This window comes from Microchirus variegatus, assembly GCF_963457635.1.
Source record: "Microchirus variegatus genome assembly, chromosome: 1".
In the NCBI taxonomy this organism is placed as follows: Eukaryota; Metazoa; Chordata; class Actinopteri; order Pleuronectiformes; family Soleidae; genus Microchirus; species Microchirus variegatus.
The window spans coordinates 37,119,512-37,144,167 of NC_139802.1; the positions used below are offsets into that span (position 1 = coordinate 37,119,512).

The 24,656-nt window shown below is 41.3% G+C and overlaps 1 protein-coding gene across 1 annotated transcript in view; it reads left to right on the top strand.

The window, feature by feature from the left end:
• Positions 1–24,656, top strand: part of fibcd1b (fibrinogen C domain containing 1b) — a gene marked incomplete at both ends in the record, with an annotated part of 112,837 nt that overhangs the window by 12,054 nt on the left and 76,127 nt on the right. The window contains one exon of the mRNA XM_083901989.1: positions 18,685–18,768. Within this exon, the coding sequence (XP_083758115.1) occupies positions 18,685–18,768 (84 nt within the window). The remainder of the gene's footprint in view (positions 1–18,684; positions 18,769–24,656) is intronic.

Genomic DNA, 24,656 nt, shown 5'->3' on the forward strand with positions numbered 1-24,656 from the left:
CTCACTTCTGCTTTGTGTTTTCTCCAAAATCACATTATTGGCTCTTCTGTGAGCCAAATGGAGCCATTTCACCTGAAAACTGGCTACCTGCTAATGACTTGCTTAAGCTAACAGGCGGGAAAAAAAAAACATAATGGCATCATTATGAACCAGGCAACATCAGGGTCGCTTGAGGTTATTAGCAACATTAATTGCCAAGAAGAATGAAAGCTGCTATCCGTGTTAGAAAGTATTCTTAATTTAGATGCAAACAGGCAGAGATTTTCCTAATTACCCAGTGACATATTCTGCGAAATGTATCAGAAAAAGCTAATGACCGCATCATTTTACAGATGTATTCTAAGCTCCTGGGAATGAGCTTCGCTTTTAACAAGCCACACCGTGAAAAATGTAATGTAATGATACCTAAATCTTCCATGGTAAATATTGGCAAAAATGAAGCCACGGAGCATGAATCTTCAGTGTAGTCGACGCAAATACTAGGCTGCGCTCAAAAGTGCAGTGCATTTACTCCGCTGAAATAAAACCTTAGATATTTTGTGACCGGCGAGATGAGAAGAGAGCTACATGGAAGTTTGATAGGGTGAGCGATAGGAGGAGAAAAACAAAAAGGTCTGATGGCAAATGAGGCGAAAAGAGATCCATGAATTCATTGTAGGTCCTCTTTTTGACAAAGTCATGTCTAATACATTGACAGACTGATCCACTAACATCCATTATTTAATCGTCATCAAAAATTCAATCTGGCAGTCTGTGTGTCATTATTCAGATGCGCTCGGGGGGGAAAGTGGCACTTTTTAAATATGTGAGAATTGTCGGTCTCACTCCCAGAGCTTGTTGTTATTCCAAAAACACTTGCCTTTAAATGATTCAAACTTCAAATCAATCAACAACAAAAACAGTTGAAGAATCAATGCTGAAGATGAATTCTACCCCCTTGCTCTCATAGCTGGAATTTATTTTATTTTTTAGAAAAGAAACATTTTGTTTTTCATGACCCACTTAAAAAAAATCCATCTAATCAGAACTGTTGGAAGTGGCTCTGTCAAACACCATCTGCTTTGTGTTTTTCATGAGCAGAAAAAAGAAACATTATGTTTTCTGCACGTTTCAACTTGCATCTCATTTCAGGGCAGTTTTTTGCGCCAATGCTGTGGCTGCAGTCGACAACATATTTACTACATTTGGTTTGTCTTGTTTCCTCTGGTGAGATTTTTTTTTTTTTTTTTTGCACCACTCTGCAATACCTTAGTCTGAACGAGATTGGATATGGAAATGTAGAGTACTGCGGACCAGTAGTTTCTGCTGATGTTGTGGAACCTGCCGACGTGTGGCGAACGGGACATATTCCCTCAGAGGAACAGTCGCACATGCAGATGCTTCTCTGCAAGCACGAGACACACATACTCTTCAGTTTAACACTTAAACCATACATAATGATGCAGATATGGATGTACTGTACAAGATATAAAGGCAAACAAAAATGACTGAGCATTTTGAGTGTGTGTGTATAGGCCAGAAATAATAATATGAAATAGGTGTTTTAGTATTTATTTGATGTGTCAGTTGTGTGCACATCCTCAGTAATTAAAGTGGACCTAGACCGGAAGTTCCAATTAACACTGTTTTTTAGTGTGTATCTGCATCCTTACCTTGTTTAAGAAGCCCAAGGGTGTGCTGAATATGTCACCTCCGGGTACTGGCCAATCACAAGACAGTTTGGAAGCCTCTACGCTGGCTGGTCAATCACAACACGGTCCGTCTTCTGGGGGGTGAGAGTTGAGTCCGAAATATCGCGGCTGGGGAACAGCGTCAGAAAAGAGGATTTCTATCGGCTCGTTTACAGCAACTAGGAGGTTTTTGACCATAAAAACAAGTTAATGTATGTAAGTAGACCTCCATAACTAACATATATGTGCAACAGGACCACTCTATGTGAGCTTTAATGTGTCCACACGATGCAATACCTGCTTGAACAATAGGGGCAGTGTAGCGACAGTGTGAAGCCTCAGTCCCAAAATAACACATGATTTATTTAGGGATTCGCATACAATCTACAGTAAGAGCTGCATTGTTTATTCTGCCGACACCTCACACGAAACCACAAGCTGACCTCTAGTAGTGACTTTTTTTTTAACTTAAAAAAATGCAGATTCAGTCGCCCCCTAAGCAGTCTGAGTTCTGTGGTTTGCCCCCTACTTGACTACTCTGGTGACATCTGTAGTCCCCAGCAAGTGAGAGAACAAGTGCACTCGCAGTGCTTTTCTATGCAAACGTGTGGCGAAAGAGTATAGGGCTGTGAGAATTATACCCAACAGTGGACCAGTGGACCGGATATTGTGAGTCGCAATTTGATTTGCAATATAATTCTTAAGTCGAGCACCGGTTTAATGGTCACTGCATTGTCGGTATGAAACGTTACGGAGCAGAACCATAAAGGATAATATGAAGAAATACATTTCACTGCAAGAATGAAACATTTTTAATTGATAGTTAAGTATAGACCTTTGGCCAGATGTGCTTCATAGAGTACGGCCTAAGATGCAGCCTTTGCACTTTGCTAATTGCATCATTTATAACTGGGATTTATAATTGTTCTATGTCTACCACCAGAGTTTATATCAGGGCTGTCCAAACATATGTTTTGATAATATGAATAATAAAAGATTTATAATATATACAGGTACATAAACACCAACAGTTTGAGGCAAACTTTATTCAAAAGTTGAATACAATAAACACACTCTTTAATAATTAATGTGCATTTATATCTGTACGTTACAGCCAGCATTTGAATCCTAGACTCTGGTTTCAAAGCACAACTCCAGTCATATCGTTATTTGTGTACATGAACTTATGAATAATAATACATTATGAAATCTGACTGCGGGCCAATCTGGACTTTGAACATGCTTGATTTATATGTTTGTTGTCCTTAATATCTGCTAATTATCAGTTTATTTAGCTGAATCCCAGCTCAGCTTCCCTGACTTTTTACTCTGTGTCTGAACTAGCTTAGGGAGGATTCATACGGTTGACACAGTGATAATATTTGAATCATTCAAATGAACACAGTGACTAGTTGTCATGCATTAAATGTGCATAAGTTGTTATTGTGTCCACTGGCATGTTGTCCAAAGACAATATTTCCAAGTCTAGTAGTTCCTGTATTAATCAGTCATAGCTCAATAGTCATTTCTATTCATTGTAAGCAATTATTTCAATGTTCTGGTGCTTTCATAATTTCATTTTATTTTATTTCTGGCTGCATCAGTTGTCAAGATAAATCTAAATGTCACATTGGTGTTAATGTGACATTTAGTGTCATGACGACGCTAAATTTGAGGCCATTTTGTGTTGTTGCTCTGCTGGTGCAATTTGTGCTGCAGGACCACATTTGTTTACTACCTGCCTGTGGCTAATGTCACAATTAACCAATATGACAACCAACAGCTTAGGTCTAGTGACACACTGATTTTTTTATAACCGCCATGGTACACTCTTAGAAATAAGGGTTCCAAAAGTGTTATTCTACTTGGGCTGAGGTTCTTTCTGGTACCATTTGTTTTTCAAGGGTTCTTCGTAGCACCAATGGTTCCAGTAAAAACCATTTTGATCCAGAGAACCCTTTAAAACCCCTTTCCTGAATAAAGGGTTTTAAAAGGGTTCTTGGTAACACTAAGGGTTCCTATGAGGACAAGCCGAAGAACCTTATATGGTCTTACTTAGCACTTCTATAACTGAGAGTGTAGTACAAGTCCTATCCCTCTTCACCTGGGCAACATCGGGATGTTGGAAGAATCTTAATGATGACTCGATTTCATGACATAAAATCAAACAATTTTTTTTTTCCAGACAATTATTTCAACTTGAGCAAACGAGAACTACAAGAAATGTGCGTGTCCGCAGATTTTTCGTCACATTATTCAGGCGAGTCGATCCTCATGATAGGACTGACGCAGAATATGTATCAATCCGTGTCTCCGTATTGACTTTGAATGTAAATCTTGTTCAGGCGATGAGTTGCACACGGTGTGATCGCACACGTTTTAAATGGCGCTTGGATTCACATTGGAAGCAGGGGCTCAAATATAGCGCAATGCCACAGACTATTTGGACGCCTACTTGAATTGTAAATCTTAGACGGATATTTTCTGGCTAAGTTGACAGGTAATTAGCGACTTATTGTTCCAGCCTGAGAGTGTCTGGTATTGTAAAAGCTCTTATAAAGCCTGTCTGAAACTGCACCGCGTCTCAACCATTCGTCTGCCACCTTTAGTCGGATCTTCCTTACAGCTGCGATGACTAATAGATGAAGTTAGTAAGAGATGGGGAAATGGACTACAGAGAGTCAGAGAACTTATTTGGGGGGGGAAACTGAGGCAGAAAGTCTCATTTTTTTTCTTAACAAGATTGGATTTGTGACGAGGTGGAAACAATTCCTGTCACATAATCACTTGCAAACTGCTCCTAAGCTTGGTTCACTTTATACAGTGTCTTTCCATAATCCACCCACTCACACTAAATGTGTGCTCTCTCTCTGTGTGTGTGTGTGTCTCACTGTGGGGAGTGAGATCTGGTAGCTCCTCACAGGCTTCTGTCATGTGCTAACACAAGAAATCAATCAGACTCACACTATTCCTACAGCCCCTCAGCTCACATTGATTTATTGCAAATGTGTTGAAAATGAAGAGAGAAACTCTTTAGCACTGCAGGGCAAGGTGGTCAAAGGGAGTAGATGTGTGGAGAGAAAGGATGAAGGGCCGGTGACAAGTTAGGGATGAGAGGTGAAGGGTGGGGGGGTGGGGGGGGGAGCAAGCAAAGAGATGGAATCTTTGCGTGCCGAACCTTTATTGTGATTGGCTGATGTTCACCTCAAGGGTCAACGTACTGTCTGTCATCAGGAAGATGAGCGGAGAAAATGATGATAACGTAGTTCTTACTTTACAGGAGCTGTGGTATGTTTGCAGTGTCCTCTGAGTATTTTGTCATTCTCCTGTCTTCTGCATGATCTGCTAAAATAACTACTTATATTCATGATTCTTTGAATTAAAGGTGCCATATGTAAGAATGCGGCCAAAAACGGTTACTACATTCAAATTCAAAATACCAAAGTCTTTTAGGTTTCATTTTCCGACGTAACTGGCAACCCGTGGTTGCTCGGCAGCTGACACTCTGACTGCAATGATTGGTATATGGCGGTAGGTAGCGCCACATGATTTCAAAACATAAACATGATTTGCAGTCTGCAAAATATTTTTTTAATGCAAATATTTTGGCTGTACTGTTGTTGTTGCTGTGTTCAATATGTTATATGAACATTATTTTCTGAGTCTCTGTGACATATTAGGAGGATTTTATGGCCAGTTGCTTTAGATTTATCCCATAATGCACCTTTAACACAGCTTAATAAAAGAAATGTGCTCCTGATTCTGTTTTCTAAACAAAACTATTAGCAAATTAATGTGGCCATGCTTACTCGCTACATATTATAACAGCTTTTTGCTGTTACCGATATGAGTCACTTCCATTCTTCTACATTTTTTTTTTTTTTTTTTTTGAGTCAAAACAAATTATCTTGCTTTTGCCTTTCAATTATGATTCAGAGCAAATACATATTTCATGCTCAGGCAGCTCGAGGGGGAATCTGCAGGGAAGTCTCACCAGTAAATTTTTGTTTCCCATTTTATATATCTCAGGAGTGTGAGGCTTGTTTATCCATTTTAGAAAAATGACTGTCAGACGGGGACAGAGCTCAATAGTAGCTTTGGTGTATTTATATCATGGGCGTACACTTCGAGGCCTGATGGAGTCGAGGATTGAAGTGGATTACTGAGATGGGAGAGCCCTTCAGATCAAATGAAGTCTGATTTTCATATCACTTTTCATAAAATACAACATACGTCTGTCCACGGCCATGTGGAGCTCAGCAGAGTGGCGGTGTCTCTGCTCACTGCAGGGGCCGTGGGGCTGATTGAAGGGGTTAAAGAGGAGATTAAAGTGATAATGTACAGTACATCTCTAATCCCCAGCACTTTAAGAGGCCAAAGAGGCGAAAAAACGCCTGAAACCACAGGGCTGGACATGAAGAGAGGGCGCATCGCTGGCCATAGGGGTCGGGCATCACCATGACAACAGATTATTCAGAATAATTATCCACCATATGTGCCTTGTCACAATTACAAGTAGACCGCTGGGTCAAGCTGGGTCGTGGGTCAAATGCTGATCAGAGTATTGGGGTTGGAGGCAAATGTAACCTCCTACACCATCACATCTGTCACAGTCAAACAACTTAACCTCTAATCTGTCTATTTCTACCAGCTACATCACTTTGTTAGACTAAATACTTCCTCACCACTGGTAAAATAAATAAATAAACAGTTTAAACCCAGGTTTAACAGCGGGTATGTTTTTAATCGTTATTCATTCCCAGGTCAAATTTCCTCCTTGTGTAATTTCATCCCCCAGCCATTTGGATAGCAGCTCTGTTAGCCATTAGGACTGTTTTTTTTAAATCCAAAAAGTGGATTTCCATTCAAACCTTAAACCTTAAAAACCCATTTAAGTTCAACATTTGGAGTCTACAAGCACATCAGACTGTTTTAAGTAGGCATCAAGTTGTCCAGCGGAGGGTGCTGTGAGTACAGCTTCATTCACACCTCCATTTATGCTCTCTTCGGGTCATCAAAAGAAGTTAATAGTGTCAAACTGTATTTGAGTGAGTGGGTGTAAATAAATAAATGGTAGTGAAAAGGAGCTTTGAGAGGCTAGACTAAACCATATTTTTGATGCCACGTTGTATTCATTAAAGCCCATATAATAGACACATCATGTCTGTATGGAACTTTTTTTTAAACTTTAGACTGATATTTTGACTGAAGAGAAATAGTTATATGGTTTTTCTTTTTTTGCATCTTCTGCTTTCATCTGTGACGTCTCAGTTCAAGCACAGGTGATGCAGGCATGAAAAAAAACCTCTCACCACAGATCATCCACTGGATTGTGTTTACCCTTGTTACACAAATCCCAGGTCTACCTGCTCATTTCAGTGGGAAAGAGGCTTTACTCTAAATGTTCCCGCATATTGTTTTATACATTACTGAGCTTTCGAGTACTGTTTGTTCCCCCCCATAGATCTTCCACAACGAATATGGAGGAAATGAATAAAGAGGATTTATGATTTCAATCAGAGCAGTAAGCGTCTTGAATCAGATTTTTGGCTGAGTAGCAGGAAACGAAAATGACTGTGTGAGCTCAGGAGGAAAAAAAAAAAAAAAAAACCTTCTTTGGTTTGTTCTCATGACCAAACCTTCCATTAGGAGTCCAGACATTTTAACTCATCACTGTAGCTGTCCCACAGGAGTTAGTCACTGAATGTTTCATTTCCCATAAAGCCGTGTTCACACCTGCACCCTGGGAAAAGAAGCAACAAGGTGCAAAGTGGTTATCCATTATTGTGTAGACTTTTTTTTCTGTGTGAAAAGTCATTTGGAGTGAGATACCTCTCTATTTTGTTTACCATCCTCTAACGCAGCAAAGGCCAGTCACCGCTTTTCAAATTCGACATTAATCAGAGAAGTCATATGAAGTAAAACAGCTACTGGTCTTGTTTATTCTTCGAAACGTTTCTCATTTTCATAGTGCAGGCACTTGACGCGCACGTGAGAAAACTAGATTCAGATCGAGTATCAATAGAACCGTTTGAGGAACCCTGGGAAATAGTGTGAAATGTGACAGTGGCTAAAGCTGTTTTTTTTCATTTTTTTTCCACAATATCTCCAGATTCTTACTTCAAGCTGTCAGATAGCATAACATGCACACCCCTCATCAGATGTGTCACTTCCCAGCAGTAAGAATTGCACGGTGCAGGCAGTTCTGACACATTGAGGAAGGGGCATAGATGTGTTTAGACAAGCCACTTAGGTCTAAACACCAATTAATACCCATGCACAGCTTCTATCTGTGGTCTATTAGATTGTCACCCATCACAATTGTTAGACACTCAGAACTTAATGGCATTCTGGAAAAATAATTACATTCTTTTTGTTTTATAATTACGGACTCGAAAGTATCCTCGACCGAAGCAGTTTAGCGTTTACTTTCTCTCCGTGTCTGGATTTCTCTCTCCCTGAGCTCGGCCTTTCTCGTCTCGTGTCTGTTGTTCCCCCAGACACTAATGAAGTGGTCTAATCTGGTAACTTTAGAGGAATTCTTAGCAGAGGGCTTCATTAATTAAGTTCTTATGTATCTTTCGTTTTTTTTTTAAAAGTCTCCGCTCTTTTCAGAATGAGCCACGGCCACGTAATCACGTTTGCCATAATCGTAGTCGCTTTGCGTGACACATGCAACATTTGCTGACGGAAAAGGATTTGCATGGATTAATTAGTTAAAATGAATCTAATGCATTTTCCGTGCTCTGAAAAGTTCGATAGAGCCCATTTTCCACTTTACTCCAAATTAAGTCAGTTACCCTGTAATTATGTAATATCATTTGATGCTGAAAAATTTGAATTACTGCGTGTTTTTGAGCTACTGTATGAACCTAGAGTACGCACTGTGCCAAGTTGATATAAGTAACCTGTCAAGCGTGATCTTTGTTTGAGTAATAATCATTTTGTTCCATTTCCCTAAACACAGCTTGTCTGTTAATTCCAGAGTGTGACAGATATTTAGGGGGCGAACTTACCACAGTCAACCCGTGTATTTATGCAGTCACTCAACTTTGATTTAGTCCACTATATCAGTGCGCGTTCATTGGGATTACATTTTAGTTTGACAATCGCCTGTTGCATTCATGGAAAGGAATGACAGTCGTGTCACTTCCTTTTTTTTTTACGATGAGCCAGAGAGCAAGCCGTTACTTCTGCTCGCTTGTTTACCAGCTCCTCTGTCCCAGGGATTGAAATTGTTGACTTTAGATCTTAGTATTTCAGAATAAAGTGTCCTTCCATATTACATCTCCCTCCTACACGGCTCTTGTGTCTCACCAGCTCGAGCTGTCACAGTTTTTAGTGTGTTTTTTTTTCCACAGTGCTTTGCGCTAGGTTTACAATTCAGGTTACATTAACGTTGCCTTCAGCAACGGTTTGTGTGAAAATGTTGCAAAATGTCAGTTTTGTCAGTGTTTTGGTGCGCGAGGTAATAACCTGGTGCATCACTTCTGCATTAATCGCCATTGCGATGTTTCATTAATGAACACGGGAATCATTTTATTGAGCAATAAAAAAAAAGGGAAGGGAATTGATCATTTAATTTAAGGGGCAGGAAGAAAAGAAAAGATGAGAAGAAAGAAAAAGAAGAGGAGGACAAACTGTACAGTACACTCTGGATCAAAACATGCATCTATGTGATATTTAATTTCACACTCCTTTTGACGGTAATAGTTTCCACAAAACCATTAGGGTTCCTTTTTTTTGCTTTGTCATGAAATGGAAAGAAGTGAATTGGCGCCTGCAGCCATCTTTATTTATTCAATAATGGTGGTAACGGTGTCATCTGTCATTTGCATTTTCTTCATTAGGGTAAGTTATTATTGGCTACTCATAATAGTTGGCACACTTTTGTCTGGATCCTCTTGCTGCAAAGCCAAGAGTGCTAACCAGTTACAAATAGTATTCCCAGTTGCTGACTCTGCCATGTGAAAAAAAGCAGCGATCAAACCCCAACACTCTGCATCAAGAGGCCCGTTCGTCATGCACACGTATCAACGTTTTGCAGTATGTACTGCATTCATTGACAATTGCTCGGGTAGGGTTGTTTCGCACAGAAATTTAGAGTGCTTCCATTATGCTGAAGGTCCTTTTGGAGAAAATTGCTTTTGTATTTACGAGTAGTGCCCGTGACAGTAGTAGCACTGCACTGTCTGCGTGTGGGCCGTCTTCTACGTATCGGCGAACCTCGACTCCGGTCAGAAACGGAAACCGCCTCTGTTGCTTTTAAGCGTGGAGCTGAAATTGCACTTAATACAGGCAATAATTTGTTTGCATGTTTGGGAAAGAGCGTCTCGAGCGTGTGTGTGTGTGTGATAGGAAAGTTGAGTTTGACCTTAGAAGACCGCCGTCCGCTACAGCGCAACCTCTCCTCGGGGGAGAGATTGAACGCAGTGCACTTACCACCCAATACCACCGTCCAACACACGTCCTTTCGGTCACGCACTGCACGGACAATCAGAAGTGCACACACACTCGAACACGCATCAAATGCATGCATGCACATACTATATCCACCAACACTGTTAAGTAAAACATCCAATATATTGCCTTCAAAATCTGCTCTATTTACCAAGGTCATGATGTATGGTTCCCCCCCCACACACACACACACACACACACTCCCACGCAAAGAGGGTGATGGACACAAAGAGACGGATGTAAATGCACAATTGCATCTGCAGATGTACAGTAACACCTCCATGATGTGCTACAGAAGCTATAACCGTAAGTCATTCTGTAGCAGGTGTAGCAGCTCTATGAATTGTAGACACAGGTATCTATAACGCACATGTATTATGTATGAGGGCTTGCATGTTTGCGATGTATGCAAATGTATACATTAAGGAGAGGCCGCTATTTATTTCTGTCTGTTAGGAAGAGTGTCTGTCTTCTCATATTACTGCTATTAAAATAGCCAGAGATCCATCTTGTCTTTTCAGGGCATCTCTCTCTCTCTCTCTTTCTCTCTCACTCTGTGTTCCTCTTTTTCTTTGTGCTCCACATTAAGATGTTGCAATGTGTTTGTGTTCCTACTCGTGTGTGTGTGTGTGTGTGTGTGTGTGTGTACACCTGGTGTGATTGTTCTGCTGGTGAACTGCAATTAGGGCTGCAGTTTCAAAAAACAAAAACAAAGCAGGGACAGTAAAGGAGGTGGGAAACGTATACGCCCTGTAACGTCGAGATGCAGCGATGGGAATCATTTTGATAAGCTGAGCAAAGGTAAAGCGAACAGCATCATAATTACCTCCTTGCCATTTCAAATGAGAACCGACCGTGTTCCTTTACAAAGACGGAGCTGTAACGTGTGCAACAAGATGACCGTTCTGTTCTCGGTGTGCGTTCTTAGTGCATTAAGAATGTTTATATTGTCACAGAAGTGCTGCCTTAGCATTTGCAAAGTCACCATTACAATGCATCCTGACTGGGTGTGCTCATACTCGAGTCCTCCTTACTTGAACTGCTTCTTGCAACACGAAAGTTGTCTTTCAAGTCAAGAAAAGGGAAATGCGTTTGAGAATCCCTGCATCACATTCAATGTCTCAATGGGTCTTACACAAGCACACCTAACAACAATTCCTGATTTAGCCCACTTTTTTTTTTTCGAGAGCAAGCGGGAAAAGAGAAATAGGATGAATAAGAAAATATTGTCCCCAAATTCTCAGGACAGGAAAGTTTGATAGAAATCTTTCTGGGCCCCGTAGCTGGGGAAAAGGCAAAAGTTCCAACTTTCAAATGGGGTCGTCGTTCATTGTGTTTACGAGATCAGTCAATTTGAACACCGTTTATTCCCAGTGGCGGTTGGTGGTCTTTGAAACGGGGGAAACTCATTTCAGGCTCATTTATTTATACAAACGAACAACTAGAACAAGGAAATGTGATCATTATGTAAAAGTGAAATGCTATAATAGTGTTTTTATTTACAGTGTGCATGTAAAACGGAAAAAAATAGGCTCACCGAGCAAATAGCAAACAACAACTTGACAATATCCACACAGTACTGAGGAAAAAAAGGCTCCTCTGTCGTGTATCTTCATGCAAAGCTGCTGATCAAAAACTGGTTCTGCCTTCAGACAGTTCCTCTATTCATCATGCAGAAGCCCATTGACTCAGAGAGAAGCTGAGCTTCCCTGAATGTGATAATTTTGCTAAATTTGTCCAATCAACGTTGAGCTCACCACAGTGAGAAAGACCTATTCTGTGCCGTCCCAGTGCCGTACAGTTGAAGCTAAGCTTCAAGTGATTTTTAACGCAGAGGCTGCTACGGGAATAGGTAAAATCACGTAAGACGATCAGTCATTCGTGATAAACGGCTGATTCTGAAAAACCAGTGACCCGTTCTAATTGCATTCGTTTAGTATTGAAATGTAAATACAACACAGCACGTATTTGACGACATTTTAGAGGAAGCTGAGCTTCCTTTGCTGTCTTAGAGCAATCGCCACTGGTCTATTCGTGATATCCTATGCAGACTTTTTGAGTCGTGATGTTTTTGCTTAAACGTCTCCGTGTTTGTTGCCCCGTCTTGCTAAGACTCTTCATAATTACCATTATTAGATAAGGGAGCTTGAGTCTCAAATGATCTGTGTCCTGAGACTGAAGAACAGCGTAAGCACTTTACCAATATCAATACAAAACCGAAAAGCTTCAACCTTAAATCTCACAGTCTCACTTCATGCTCACAAAGCAAGTCCCTCTGACCTCACCGTGATTGTGTGCTTTATAACAGCGGGCTGAGGTGATGGTATGTTTTTGCATTCGTGTGCGTGTGTGCATTTCAGGGACAGTGGGTGACAGATTTTGTGAGTGTGCGTGTGTGTGTGTTGGGCGGGTATTGCAGTGTGAGCTCCAAGGACAAGCAGCGGAGGGTGGAGCGGGTGATTTGTCTCTTAGGATTGAACTCATCTCTCTAGTCTCCCGCAGGCCTCCCGTCCCTCCTCTCTCTCTGCATGCCGTCTTATTTTGAAGGTGAAGTGCATTTCTCTCACTGTTTGCATGCACACATTCTTCGCCGATGCAGTTAATCATTTTTCATAAATTTAAGCGGGTTGGGTGGAATGCTTTTCAGGACGCACGGGGGGGGGGGGGGGGACCAGATTGACATGTATGGTATAATCTTTTAAATAAAAATGAGAAAGCAAAAATCAGGTATACAATATAAACACACCCTCCCGTATAACTACTGTGACATTTTTTAACATAAATCCTGTATTATAAACGGTATTCTTTCATGCATTTTCATTGCGACAAACCGTTCATACTGTTTGTTTTTTCTTATGTGAAGATGACAGTTCTCGGTAAGGTGTGCTGAAAAGATAAATCTAATGCAGACAGAAGGCATGAAAAATAGTCCAGTCTTCTATTATCACATTTATCCCACATTAATACCAAATCACAGCTGTGTCCCACCTTCTACGACGTGCCAGTGGCCAAGAAATCCCCCTCCTTTAAAAAAAAAAAGTGTCCAGTGCTGCCATGAGCCATTAGCTGTGGGGGATAATTCCCTTTGAAGTCTGTAAAAAGCTGATCTGCTGCCCGTTACATACACAATAGCAGTGTCCTCTAAAATATCCAGACCCCAAATCTCTGTGGTGTGCGGAACAGAATACAGATGCTGGCAAAGTAAACACTGCTGTCATCATATTCAGCAGTGCATATGACATTCTTCTGTTTACCACTGTTTGATTTCCACTTCCTTTTATGAAGGAGGGAGGGCGGGGAAGGTTACAATATTATTTGGTGGAAACTACTTGGACCATATTGCAGTCTGCTTCATCTGTTTATTGCGGATATTTTACAAATAATATCTCCTCCAAATGAAATATCTATATAAGCCTTTGCTTTTCCTATAGGCTTAAGTAGATGGAGGAAAAATAAAGCTGAATGTTATGACACCCTTCATCAATATTTTCTTCATCTAAAAAGTGTGTATATATATGAAACGTATTAAGAACTGCTTATTTATAGAAATGAATTGCGTCATGGACTGTATAGTAGATAAGTTACATGAGTTACAGCTAATGAATTTCTTCCTTTAATCTTTACCAATTTAAAACGCGACGGACTGTTAACCAGCAATCGGTGATGGCAAGTTACCACTAAGATGTCTCACTCTGTTGGATTTGTTAAAACGGCAGAAACAGGCCGTTGACTCCTTGACTCGCGGTCGTTCGGAGGTGTTTTCCTGGAGTGGCGAGCCGTCATCTCGCAAACTATCTCTGACAAGTGCAGACAGCGGTGCAGAGACACCCTAACTGACATCTGCCAGGTTTCATTTAGGCCTGTCGTCGAGCTAATTAGCTGCAGCCGCTGCGAGGAACCACCGGCAGCAGCACTGCATTTGGTGTTTTAACGTGCGAGAGTGACACTCTGCGTTTTGGGCTGTCACTGAGAAGGAACTTTACCTGCTGTGATTTAGAGTGGCTTAGTGCTGGACTTGCACATAATGTGGTGGAACTATAGTGCCTCTCATTCACTTTGAATGTGGAGGTCTCAAGCATTGCAGTAACCGCAATGGGCGGGGGGGGGGGTCCATTCTTTCTCTGTTTGTGCTGCAGAAGGTCATCGGTGTTGAACTTTCTAAGTGGCAGCATGAGTGGAAGCCATTAAAATCTACAAAATCTTGTTCTGAAGCTCAAACACATTGTCCAAATGGAGGTCAACATGAACAACTCTTGCTACAAAGTTGGCCATACTGTTCTGCTAACTTCCAATACCCACCTTCAGCATAGGGTGGCCAAAGATCCAGATTTAAAGCAGACCTAGACCCGAAGTTCCAATTAATGCTGTTTTTTAGTGTGTATCTGCGCCATTACCTTGTTTAAGAAGCCCTGAAGGTTCAAAACAAACAGTTCAGCCACTGTTGAGAACACTGTGTGGTATTGTAATCTCGGGCTCAGCAAGATCTCTGAAAAAACACGGTCCGGTTACAGAAACTCCTGAACAGCAGCATCCTTCATTTAATTTCTCCGTTCTGTTCTTGTGCGGTATGTACAGGTCTTTTGGGAGGGTAGTCTGGCGTTTCCAAACGCTGTCTGCTGCAGCCTCGAACCGGACACTCAGTTGTCCTACCTTTTGTGGTTGCACTGAAACGCAGCATAACTTCCAATGCCCTAAAGCAACATATTTTATCAGATTTCCTTTAGAAGGCAATGGCATTTTGGGGGCTTAAAAACGCAAAAAAATTAACCCACCCTCCAGAGTGGAAATCCTAAAAATGCTCCACCGTCTTGTTCCTGTCTAAAGGGTTGAAAACGCAAAAGTGTGCTCTGAGCTGCTCACGCTGGCTTATCCCCCCGTGATCCATGTGCAGTACAGCCACACGACAACAAACATGTCTGATTATATCCATCAGTCAGACATTCAAGTTGCCTTAGCTGCTCTGAAACCTATCCATGAGTCCTTTCAGCAATTAATGTTTCGAGTTAATGTTTTGGATTTCAACTGTGGGCTACTTCGTGCTACTAGAGAGAAGTAGCCACCTGGCATGCATACTACATCAAATTTCACACACTTTAGTGTGCAGATTTCCATCCAAAGACGCTCGTCTAAACGCGAAATGAAAAGTGGGAACGCAACGCCACTTTTGCAGTTTGCGTTCAGATTGTGTAAAGCTAGCCTAAGATCTACGGTCTAACACAGGGTTTCCCAATCCTGATCCTGGACCCACTGAGAGATGTTTCTCTGCTCCAACACACCATTCTAATAAATAGGTCGTTATCAGGCGCTTGCTGATGAGCAGACCATTTGTATCAGGCGTGTTGGAGCAGGAAAACGGGTCAGTTGGTCCCCAGGACCAGGATTGAGAAACACTGCTCTAACAGATAATCAAATATGAAAAAAATGTTATGTCTTATATATGATTGGTTAAAAAAAATGGAACAGATGTTGGCTATGCACTGAAAAGGCTGCTGCTGCGACAGCAAAAGTAGTAAGGATGTCTTCCATGTGTTTTGCACTATTGGTAGCTGTGATCTTGAGATCATAATAGTACACAAGGAAAAGGTGTCAGTGTAAGACAGGTTTTCACAATATATAAACACCAAACACCTATACCTCATTTCTTTTGAGAAGCTTGTACAGAAATTCCTTGAGAATATCTCAGACGTCATTGTTTTTGAAGCAGGTGTTTTGTATTTGAATGTATTCACATACTGTAATTTCACATTTGTTTTCATGGACAACATTGTATTGTAGTGTCCTCCTTTTTTGGTGCTATGAACATGGCCACCCTAGACTGCACTGTAATAGTGCAGTACGTGATGTTAGTTTATGTTTAGCCTCCATTGCAGTTATCATTTTTCTCTGTCTGAACCAGTGATACAAGGTAAGGTCACATCCAGTCATGTGCAGTTGTCACAGCTGCTCGCTATTCTCCAAGGTTGGCTTACTGTCACGGAGTAGTTAATTTTTTTGCACTTAAACATTTTAGCCTTACTTAGCACCAGAGAAAATCTAAAGCTGCATATTTTCTCGCCTTCAGTGCAAATGTATTTGCTAATGATTGTCATAATGAAAGCCTTTTAGTAAATCCCCTGCCCATATAATGATATTTGAATACAGTATATGTCACCCAGTGTTTTACAAATGTTACAAAATCATATTGCACCTCAAAACTCTCAGTTCAAAACAAAACACTACAATAGAGGATAGGTTATAGTTTGTGCTCAGTAATTTAGCATGGCCTCAGAGGGATGTGATAAAAATTAAAATGGCCCTTGATAGGAAAAATAAATCATGATTGAGGCACTTCCACTTCATGGTCTTACTGAGCAGAATTCAAAAAGACCCCTCTTAAGTCCCCGTCACACACACACACAAGAACAGGTTTGCGCATCGGACATTGCGTCGACTTTCATTCATTTGGACAGCATAAATAACGATTTATCTCTAACGTTAACCATAACATCCAGTTAATGTCCAACGTCTTAGTCCTGGTGTTTATAACAGAAAGGATCCTAAAGATGTGATATATCAGGATCTCTGTCACAAACGCAAAAACGCAGGTGCACGTACAGTAAGAGTGCACGCACACACATTTAAGCCTTTCTTGTCTGCTAAGATGAGGCTCATCAGACAGGATTCTGCTTAGGTCCAACCAATACGAAGACCAGATATTCTATTATGTGTAAATCCTCTGCGCTGGTGGAGCTTATGAAGTCAGATTATAAGGCGAGACAAGCGATGCCAAACAGTCGCGCCCCCCACTCTGGGGCCACTCCAAAAAGAAGCGTCATATACTGATGTGTCGCTGCGTGCACGTGCGGCACAGAGAAACAATGTGACGCTCAGCAGGAGAGGTGGGGACGGATAAAGCTTTGATACCTGCCACTCAGTGTAATGGGGAGGGCGTGTCTCAGTGAAATAAGCAAAGGTGCAGCTGCGACGAGATGTTTTCTATCTCTCATCCAGGCATACACTTTATAGTTCAACATTCACACCTGACATCATCAGTGTAAACCACAGGCACTGACCTTTAATGGGTTTTTTTACCCCGTAAATATCAATTCAAACTAATTATATAGCTGACTTGTTAGTTTGTTTAGCTTGCGTCACCGTGGGGGCTGTGTTTATTTAATCACGACGGCTCTTTAGCTCCTCTGTGCACTGCAAGCACAGACAGCTGCAATGGTTTTTTTCTCGGCAGAACAGACATGGATGTGACCCTAGGATTGCTCATTAGGATTCGCGTCACCTCTCCCAAAAATCTCCCTCTTATCTTTTCCCTCCTTTCCCCCGACTTCTCTCGTTCCACTTTCCACATATCGCCGGCTTAAATACTGAAAGAGAATGAGTCCTTTAAAGAGAAGGGGTGAAGCCATCATAGCGACTATGTGATAAGCATACATGATTCATACTGACAAAAAAAAAATAAAAAATACTGCGCTGCACAACTGTGCACATTCACACACTGGAAGGAAAAAAAAAATATTTATATTAATCTTAAATGGAATGTAAAATATCTGCTAAAACAAGACAGAAATGTCACCTAACTCCTGAGTTCAGAAAACATTTTTCTCTGAAACCGATGTTAACCTCCAACACAGCAAGCTGTTCAGATGTTTGTTTTTCAGAACCAATGCACAAATTCATATATTCATGCAGGTTGGACATGTTTTTTTTGAGACATTAACTTGCTAATATGTTCTGTATCCATTTTCAAACAGGCAGTTTTATGTATGATATTTGTCCTTGTGTGTGTGTGTGTGTGTGTGTGTGAGAGAGAAAAAGAGAGTGTGTGCGTGCGCACGCACACGTGCTTGTTGCTGTTATTGTCCATGGCTAATTGAGCAATTCCACTGTGGGAGCGGCGGCGTTTAAGGTCACGGAATGATGTGCTCTCCTGGAGCAGTCAGAAAGCCCCCCCCACTTTCATAATTACTCTGCTTTTATCGGTGCAGCTGCTTCAACAACTCCCAGACAAATGCACATATAAGCACATGTTGTACACAGGAGCACACGGCATTCAGGTACTGCATACAAACACCCACAATTGCCTGCATCGAAGAATGCTTCCCTCTCCACCTTCTGTACCCCACTCCCATTCATTGAAACATTCTTTTTATTCCTTTTCCTTTTATCCGCAGTCGAAGGAATGTGTGTACTGAGCATTTGCAAATCTTTCACTGGGGGAAGATGCATTGAGCCTGTCCTGAAGTATTGAATTCAGTGATACCTTTGAGATGCACAGATGCCTGTTCAGATTTGTCTGCGTCAATGTGCAATTATACGTGTGGGAAGGTGTAGTTTATCAGGACCAGCGCCACAAATCTCTTAACAAAGATTTTACATTAGCGTTAGCGTTGGCTCTGAAACTTTGCTGCACCCCAGCACTTCAGATCTTTCTCTTTTTTTTGTGTGTGTGTGTGTGTGTTGCTGCATGCACACGTTAGTGCGCATGTGTTTGCATGCTTGATTGCACATGTGACTCGAACAAACGCCAAAACTGGTGGCCCTGTGTGTTTGTCCCATGCAGACATTCTGTGAGTGTGTACCCAGCTCCTCCCAGCTCAAACATCGCTGGTCAGACTCAGAAACTGCCAGGGAGACCCCGGCCAAGGTAAGGACAAAAAAAAAAAAAAACCCTGTCGCCACCAACACCACCATGTGTACATGCACACACAGGCAACTATGTGCATGTGGACACACCTCAGTGCATGCTTTTGTTTGATGAGGATTAAAAACTTACATCATCATCATCCCCTTTTTCCCCCGCCAACTTTCTAACTCTTCGTGTTCTAAGGAATGCTTCTTTGGTTCAGGGATTGAAGTTTTCAGTCAGTTTAAGGCTGAATAGGCTAGAGAAGAAAATAATAGTAATAATGGAAACTTCAGCGGGACAAAAAGGCTTCACAACTTTAATCTTAGGCCCACTTTACATTACGCTTTTCGCGACCGCGGGAAAATTTCCCGCTGTCGGGACGCAGCTGTCGTAGACACCAGCGGAGCTTACAACTTTCCTCCTTACTTGCTCGACTGTACGAATGTCGCCGGCCTCCATCTTGTTCCTGGATGACTCCAATTTCTTCTGGATCTCGTCCTCCGACCAGATACTGATCAGGCACTTGGTTTCGGAGGTGCTCCACGTACAGCGTCCAGCGCCCTCCTTCACCCCCGCCATTTTTTTTTGGGAACAAAAGTCCCGCGGTATTAGCTAATTAGCGCACGCTATATGCTAATCGCCTAAACCAGGGGTCTCAAACTCAAATGACCTGGGGGCCAATGCGCATCTATCGTGGTCAAGCAGGGGTCGGCCTGGAGAACAAAAAGTGTGTGTGTGGGGGGGGGGGGGGGGGGGACAACTGTTTACAATATTGCATCATGATATCACACATACTATATGTAATACTATTTATGATGTAAAATTAATGTATTAATATCAAAAACAGACATTTATTTTAAATTACATTAACAATAGTGTGGACAACTGTATTTAAAATTCATACCAGGAGCCGTTTCAGCCATTTGGGGGTCAGGCCCTAACAAGTGTATTTATATATGTAATTGAATGTTGTATATGATACATTTAATAATGGGATAATTATGACCAAATGTCTTATCATTACTGTTTTACAAAATCCAATGTTTAATGGTCACACAAACATGATATGAAGTGGCGGGGCCGCATGTAATCGATTGGGGGGCTGCATGTGGCAGTTAAATGATGATATTTTAGACATTTCCTTGGTAAATGTCAGAGATTAACCCACATTTTCAGGATTTTCAAGTCTTTTTAACTGATCTACAGTTCGGCTTGATTATTGTGTCGGACGTCTTGCTCGTGCTTTTTCCTGTGACAGCACTCTGACCAATCAGTGGCCGGGTAACTGACGACGTCTCGCATACTATAGCTCAGCTCGCTCGGGACCTCGGGTACTAAAAAATCACTAATGGAAACACAAAATAACCGTGCTGTGCTGAGGTGAGGAGAGGTGTGCTGTGCTGGTGGAAAAGGGGCTTTAGTAGCCGTAGTTGGTTGTGAATTGACATGGGACTCACTTTAGTGAATGCACATCCTCTCTCACCAAGCTAATTACCACTAAAAGTGCTCTGTGCAGCTTTTTTTCAGAGTTAGAAAAACCTTTCTAACATTAAACTTTCAGAGAGATGTTTTAGAACTGTATATTTGATTTGATGGTTGCGGTAAAAGGAAAGGTTTGGGTAAATCAGCCATTTACTTATTTGCACTTGTTTTTTTGTTTCTGTTTTTCTTTTTTATCTAGCACTGATTTGCGTACTCATACTATGGTGAATATTTTTCAGTGATTTTCGAGATATGTGCATTTCATTTATCTTATATATGCTCTAAAGGGGACATATTATGCAAAATCAACTTTTTAATCACTTAAATCCTTATATTTGGGACGTCACAATGGGCTAAAATTCTGGAATTGTTGTCTCGCGGAGCTCCGCTTTGTCCGTAAAACAAAGGAGTGCTGCCGACGGCAACAGTATCCGAAACATGCCATTCCGAAAACCGGAAGGCAAAAAGTTCTATTCATGGTCCCACAGTGCAGCACAGAGTCCTACACAAACTTTCAGCCTCAGAGGATTTTTCTGTCCAGTGGATACATGTTATGTATGGCGGCAAACAGCAATGTGCCTCTGTGGCTGATGTAATTCACTGTGCCTTAAGTTTTGTTTTACTTCCTTAAGTTTTTTAAGGTGGACCTAAAGAGATACCACTAAACCGAGCGTTCTGAACAGGGCTGTTTTGGCAGGGTGATTGAAATGCCATGGTGCTTCATCCTTGTGGTATCTGGGTTTAATTTTGAAGATGTGATATTAATGGTGTATCTATTGAAAGAATAACAACCCTTAATGTGGTTTAAAACTTTTTTTCATACTTGTCTTTAGCTTTAAAGAAACACTAATGTGTTTATCCGTGCAGAATGCACATTAATAATGCACTCCTGATGTAGAATACGTTGTAAGGACCAAGTATTAATCATTCAAGGAACACAACAAGGATTAAACAATGCAGTGCGAGAGACTACTGTATGCACACAGTACAATACAATGATGATCTGCATGAGTGTACAACACATGGGCCGTTCTGTGGCCATTTTTAATCCCTATGCTTCTCATACCAGACAAATGTCAAACTCTATATTGGTCGGATGGAAATGATCCACACTCATAAATTGTGTGCATTTTAAAGTCCCCCATTAAAACTTTTTAAATGTCCTCTTGTGTATATACTCTGACAACTCTCTTCGCAGTAAAAAGTTACGAACCGTGACATTTTCACCTGCAGAGGGCATGAGGTACTGTATAACTGGTGATATTCTCATCATAATCTGCTTCCTCGCTGCTGTGGCGTTGGCAGCGTTGAAGGATTATTGCCTATTACACGTTAAATTTTGCCGCTGAGCAGCAGCAGCAGCAGCAGCAGCAGCAGCAGCACATCCTTAGCTCAAGGATCCAAACACCCAAGAATTAGATGGGATTTAGCCTTGTGGATTCTTGAAATATGCAGAGTCATCATGGATGCAAGAATCAAAAGGAGCTTAATTAAAATTTTTGGGAAATGTTATGTACCGAATGTTGATTCGGCATCCAGGTGAATTTCATCGTACTGGGATTGTGGAGAAAAAAAACCTAATAAAATTGTTTATATTGCTCATTAGGCTTTTCATTTTTACGCAGTGCATCTATTCATTAATTAGCGATGGCAGTGCTTTTATGTGCATTAGTTCTTCCTTATCAGTCCACACACGTGTGTGTTTTGTTTACAAGACTCCTGCTGGTTCCCTTTTGTATGAGCTGTATAATGAACAGACAAAGCCTTTTGTCCACATATTGTCTGCCAATGCTCTTGCGTGGGAAGACCTCATTTCCAGTGAGGAATTCTCTCTCATTCACTGCCTTTCCTTTTCCGACCTCTCCATCACAATTCCTCATCTTTCTTTTTTTCCCCATTTCAAATCCCATTGTGTGGCATGAGTAGAGACAGGAGAGGATATCAAAGTCAGACACTAATTACTGAATGGACTCCCGCTGTGAGATTGAGAGAGTCGTTAAAAGAAAACAGTTAAAAGGCTTCTTGCATCCTGTTCTCGGTGTCCTTATTCTCCAAAAACTCTTGGGTAGAATTAAGAGCCAGTGTTTTCCACTGGGAGCAGATTGCTTTTTGCATTTTATTTTTACTTGACCATTCACCGCCAACCATTTAACGACACAGCAGTCAGTTCATTCACTCCAAATTAATGTCTCACTGACCCAAAAAGGGGGAATTTCATTTTTTGGAGCACTGGAACGTGTCCTTAGGACATCACTGTACCTTCATTCTTTCAAGTACAATCTGAGACCTTTGCAAGTCACTATGGGCCAATAAACTAATAATACAATTATGAGCTGTGACTTATCCAACTTTATGTTGGTTCAAATGGAACAAATCACAATTAACACCTATATTAACATTATATGCTAAATTCTATAGTGCTTTTTAAAACATAGGTAGGTCAGGGAACTGCTTGCGTTTTCCCAGAATTTACAGATGTGTGTCAGCTGTCAGAGGAAATGAACAAATGTGTGTCATTTGTACTTTGCGGCAACCAGGAGTTGTTGATCCACCGCTGCTTCCATCGAAATGAAATCTGTTCTTTTGTGGCTTTGCCGTTTGAAATCCTTAATTCATCTGTTCCAAGAAGGGACTCAACATCGCCCGCAGTAGACCAGTAAGCTCCTGATATCTTATCCATAGATTTTTGGTGCAGGAGAGTGCAGAAACGGCTACTAAATAAACCCTTTGAGGAGGTTATATATGATATCTTACCCATATTGTGCTAGCATTCAGTCTACTAGCAATAAATAAAGTGCAGCTCCAGTGACGGCGTCCTGTGGTGTGTGTGTTGCCCCGCTGCTGCTGGCGACAGGACTCAGTCAAACTGTTCTAATGTTACATTGCTGCTCGTTCATCAGGGTGAAGCTATTATGCACATTATGCAGAGCACAGACACTCTGCCACACACGCGTTCCCCATGCACACATTAATACAGCCAAGCCCAATTCCACAGTCACAATCACTCAGCTGCACCTGCAGTCACTTACACAGGAGGAGGAGGGGGGGATTTTCAGTCAAACACTGTTTGACATGCAAGCAGAGATTTCAGTGTGCAGTCGGGGTCCACATGTTCAGTTTGAGCATCGAGACAAAAAAAAAAAAAAAAAATACGTGATGCGCGACAATACTCCCCCGGAGCGTTTTTCTGTGATGTATTCGGGTGAGAAAACAGGAAGAAGTGGGAAGGCTCTGACAAAGCATTGCTTCAGTTTTTGTTGCACGTGTGTGTGTGTTGAGCAGAAAGGCCTGTGTTCAAATTATGCGAAAGAGGATGCAAAAGATGTACAGTACGTGGCACGAGAGCACGCAGTGTTTATAGAGTCAGCGGGCAGTGTATGTTAATCTGTGTATGCTAATGTGTGTGTGTGTGTGTGTGTGTGGGGACCCATTTGGACAAACAAAGCCCAGGGACATTTTTCTGTGACGGTGCTAAAGTACATGCAAGTGGTGTCAAATGGCAGTGAAGCCGGCTGTCGTGAAACAAAACAACATGCATTATTTCAATAAATGCACTGATTAGATTTCGGATGTCGGAAATTAAAACTATCACATCAACTACAAATTAAACATGATTAACGTCAGTGTTTTCTAGACATTTCCTGCAGTATTTAGTTGATCTAAAAATGTTCAACCCTCTGTGTGAGATTAAAGAGAGTGAGCGGAGTCGGAGGAACTGAATGAATAAATGAATATTTATTTTATAGTATATAAAAAAAGAGCCTATGCGTGCACACTTTAAATTGCACTTAAAGCGTTAAATATTCATGAGTGTAATTCTTGAGGAGGCAGGCCGTTATATTAGCAAAATAAAATGATAACCTCCCTCCCCTTTTAACCCCCCCCCCCCAAACTGCCCGAATCAACAATGGACTCGTCCAATTGTAGATAGTATTTGTCCAGTCGCTCAACCCTAGTGTTGCATTTTCCAACTCCACAAAGGAGGGGTCATCCAGATTTGGGAACCACATCCAAATCCTCATTTGGCCAGTTAATGTTGCAGTGCTGCCAGTCTGATTGATTGCTTGAATCTTATTTTTGTATATGTGTGTGTGTGTGCGTGTGTGTGAGAGAGAACATATCACACTCACCAAAAAAAGCAGAGGCATGCAGCAGTGACTCACTAGACTCAGCAAATTTTTGCTCTCTTGCCCCAGGCTCTGTACATGTCTGACCATGTGGGTTTTGAATCAAGCCATGGGGGCTACAGATGGGGCTGACGTATACAAAAAAAAGGAAAACAAACCCCTTTTTTTATGTAATTTCACTTGAGTTTATGATCAGACCAAGGAGCAATGCAACTAAAGGTTTGTGTGGCAAATCATCCTTAGCACCTTGATGGGGCAGCTACAGTTTCTGGCAAAAAAATAAATAAATGTTTAAAA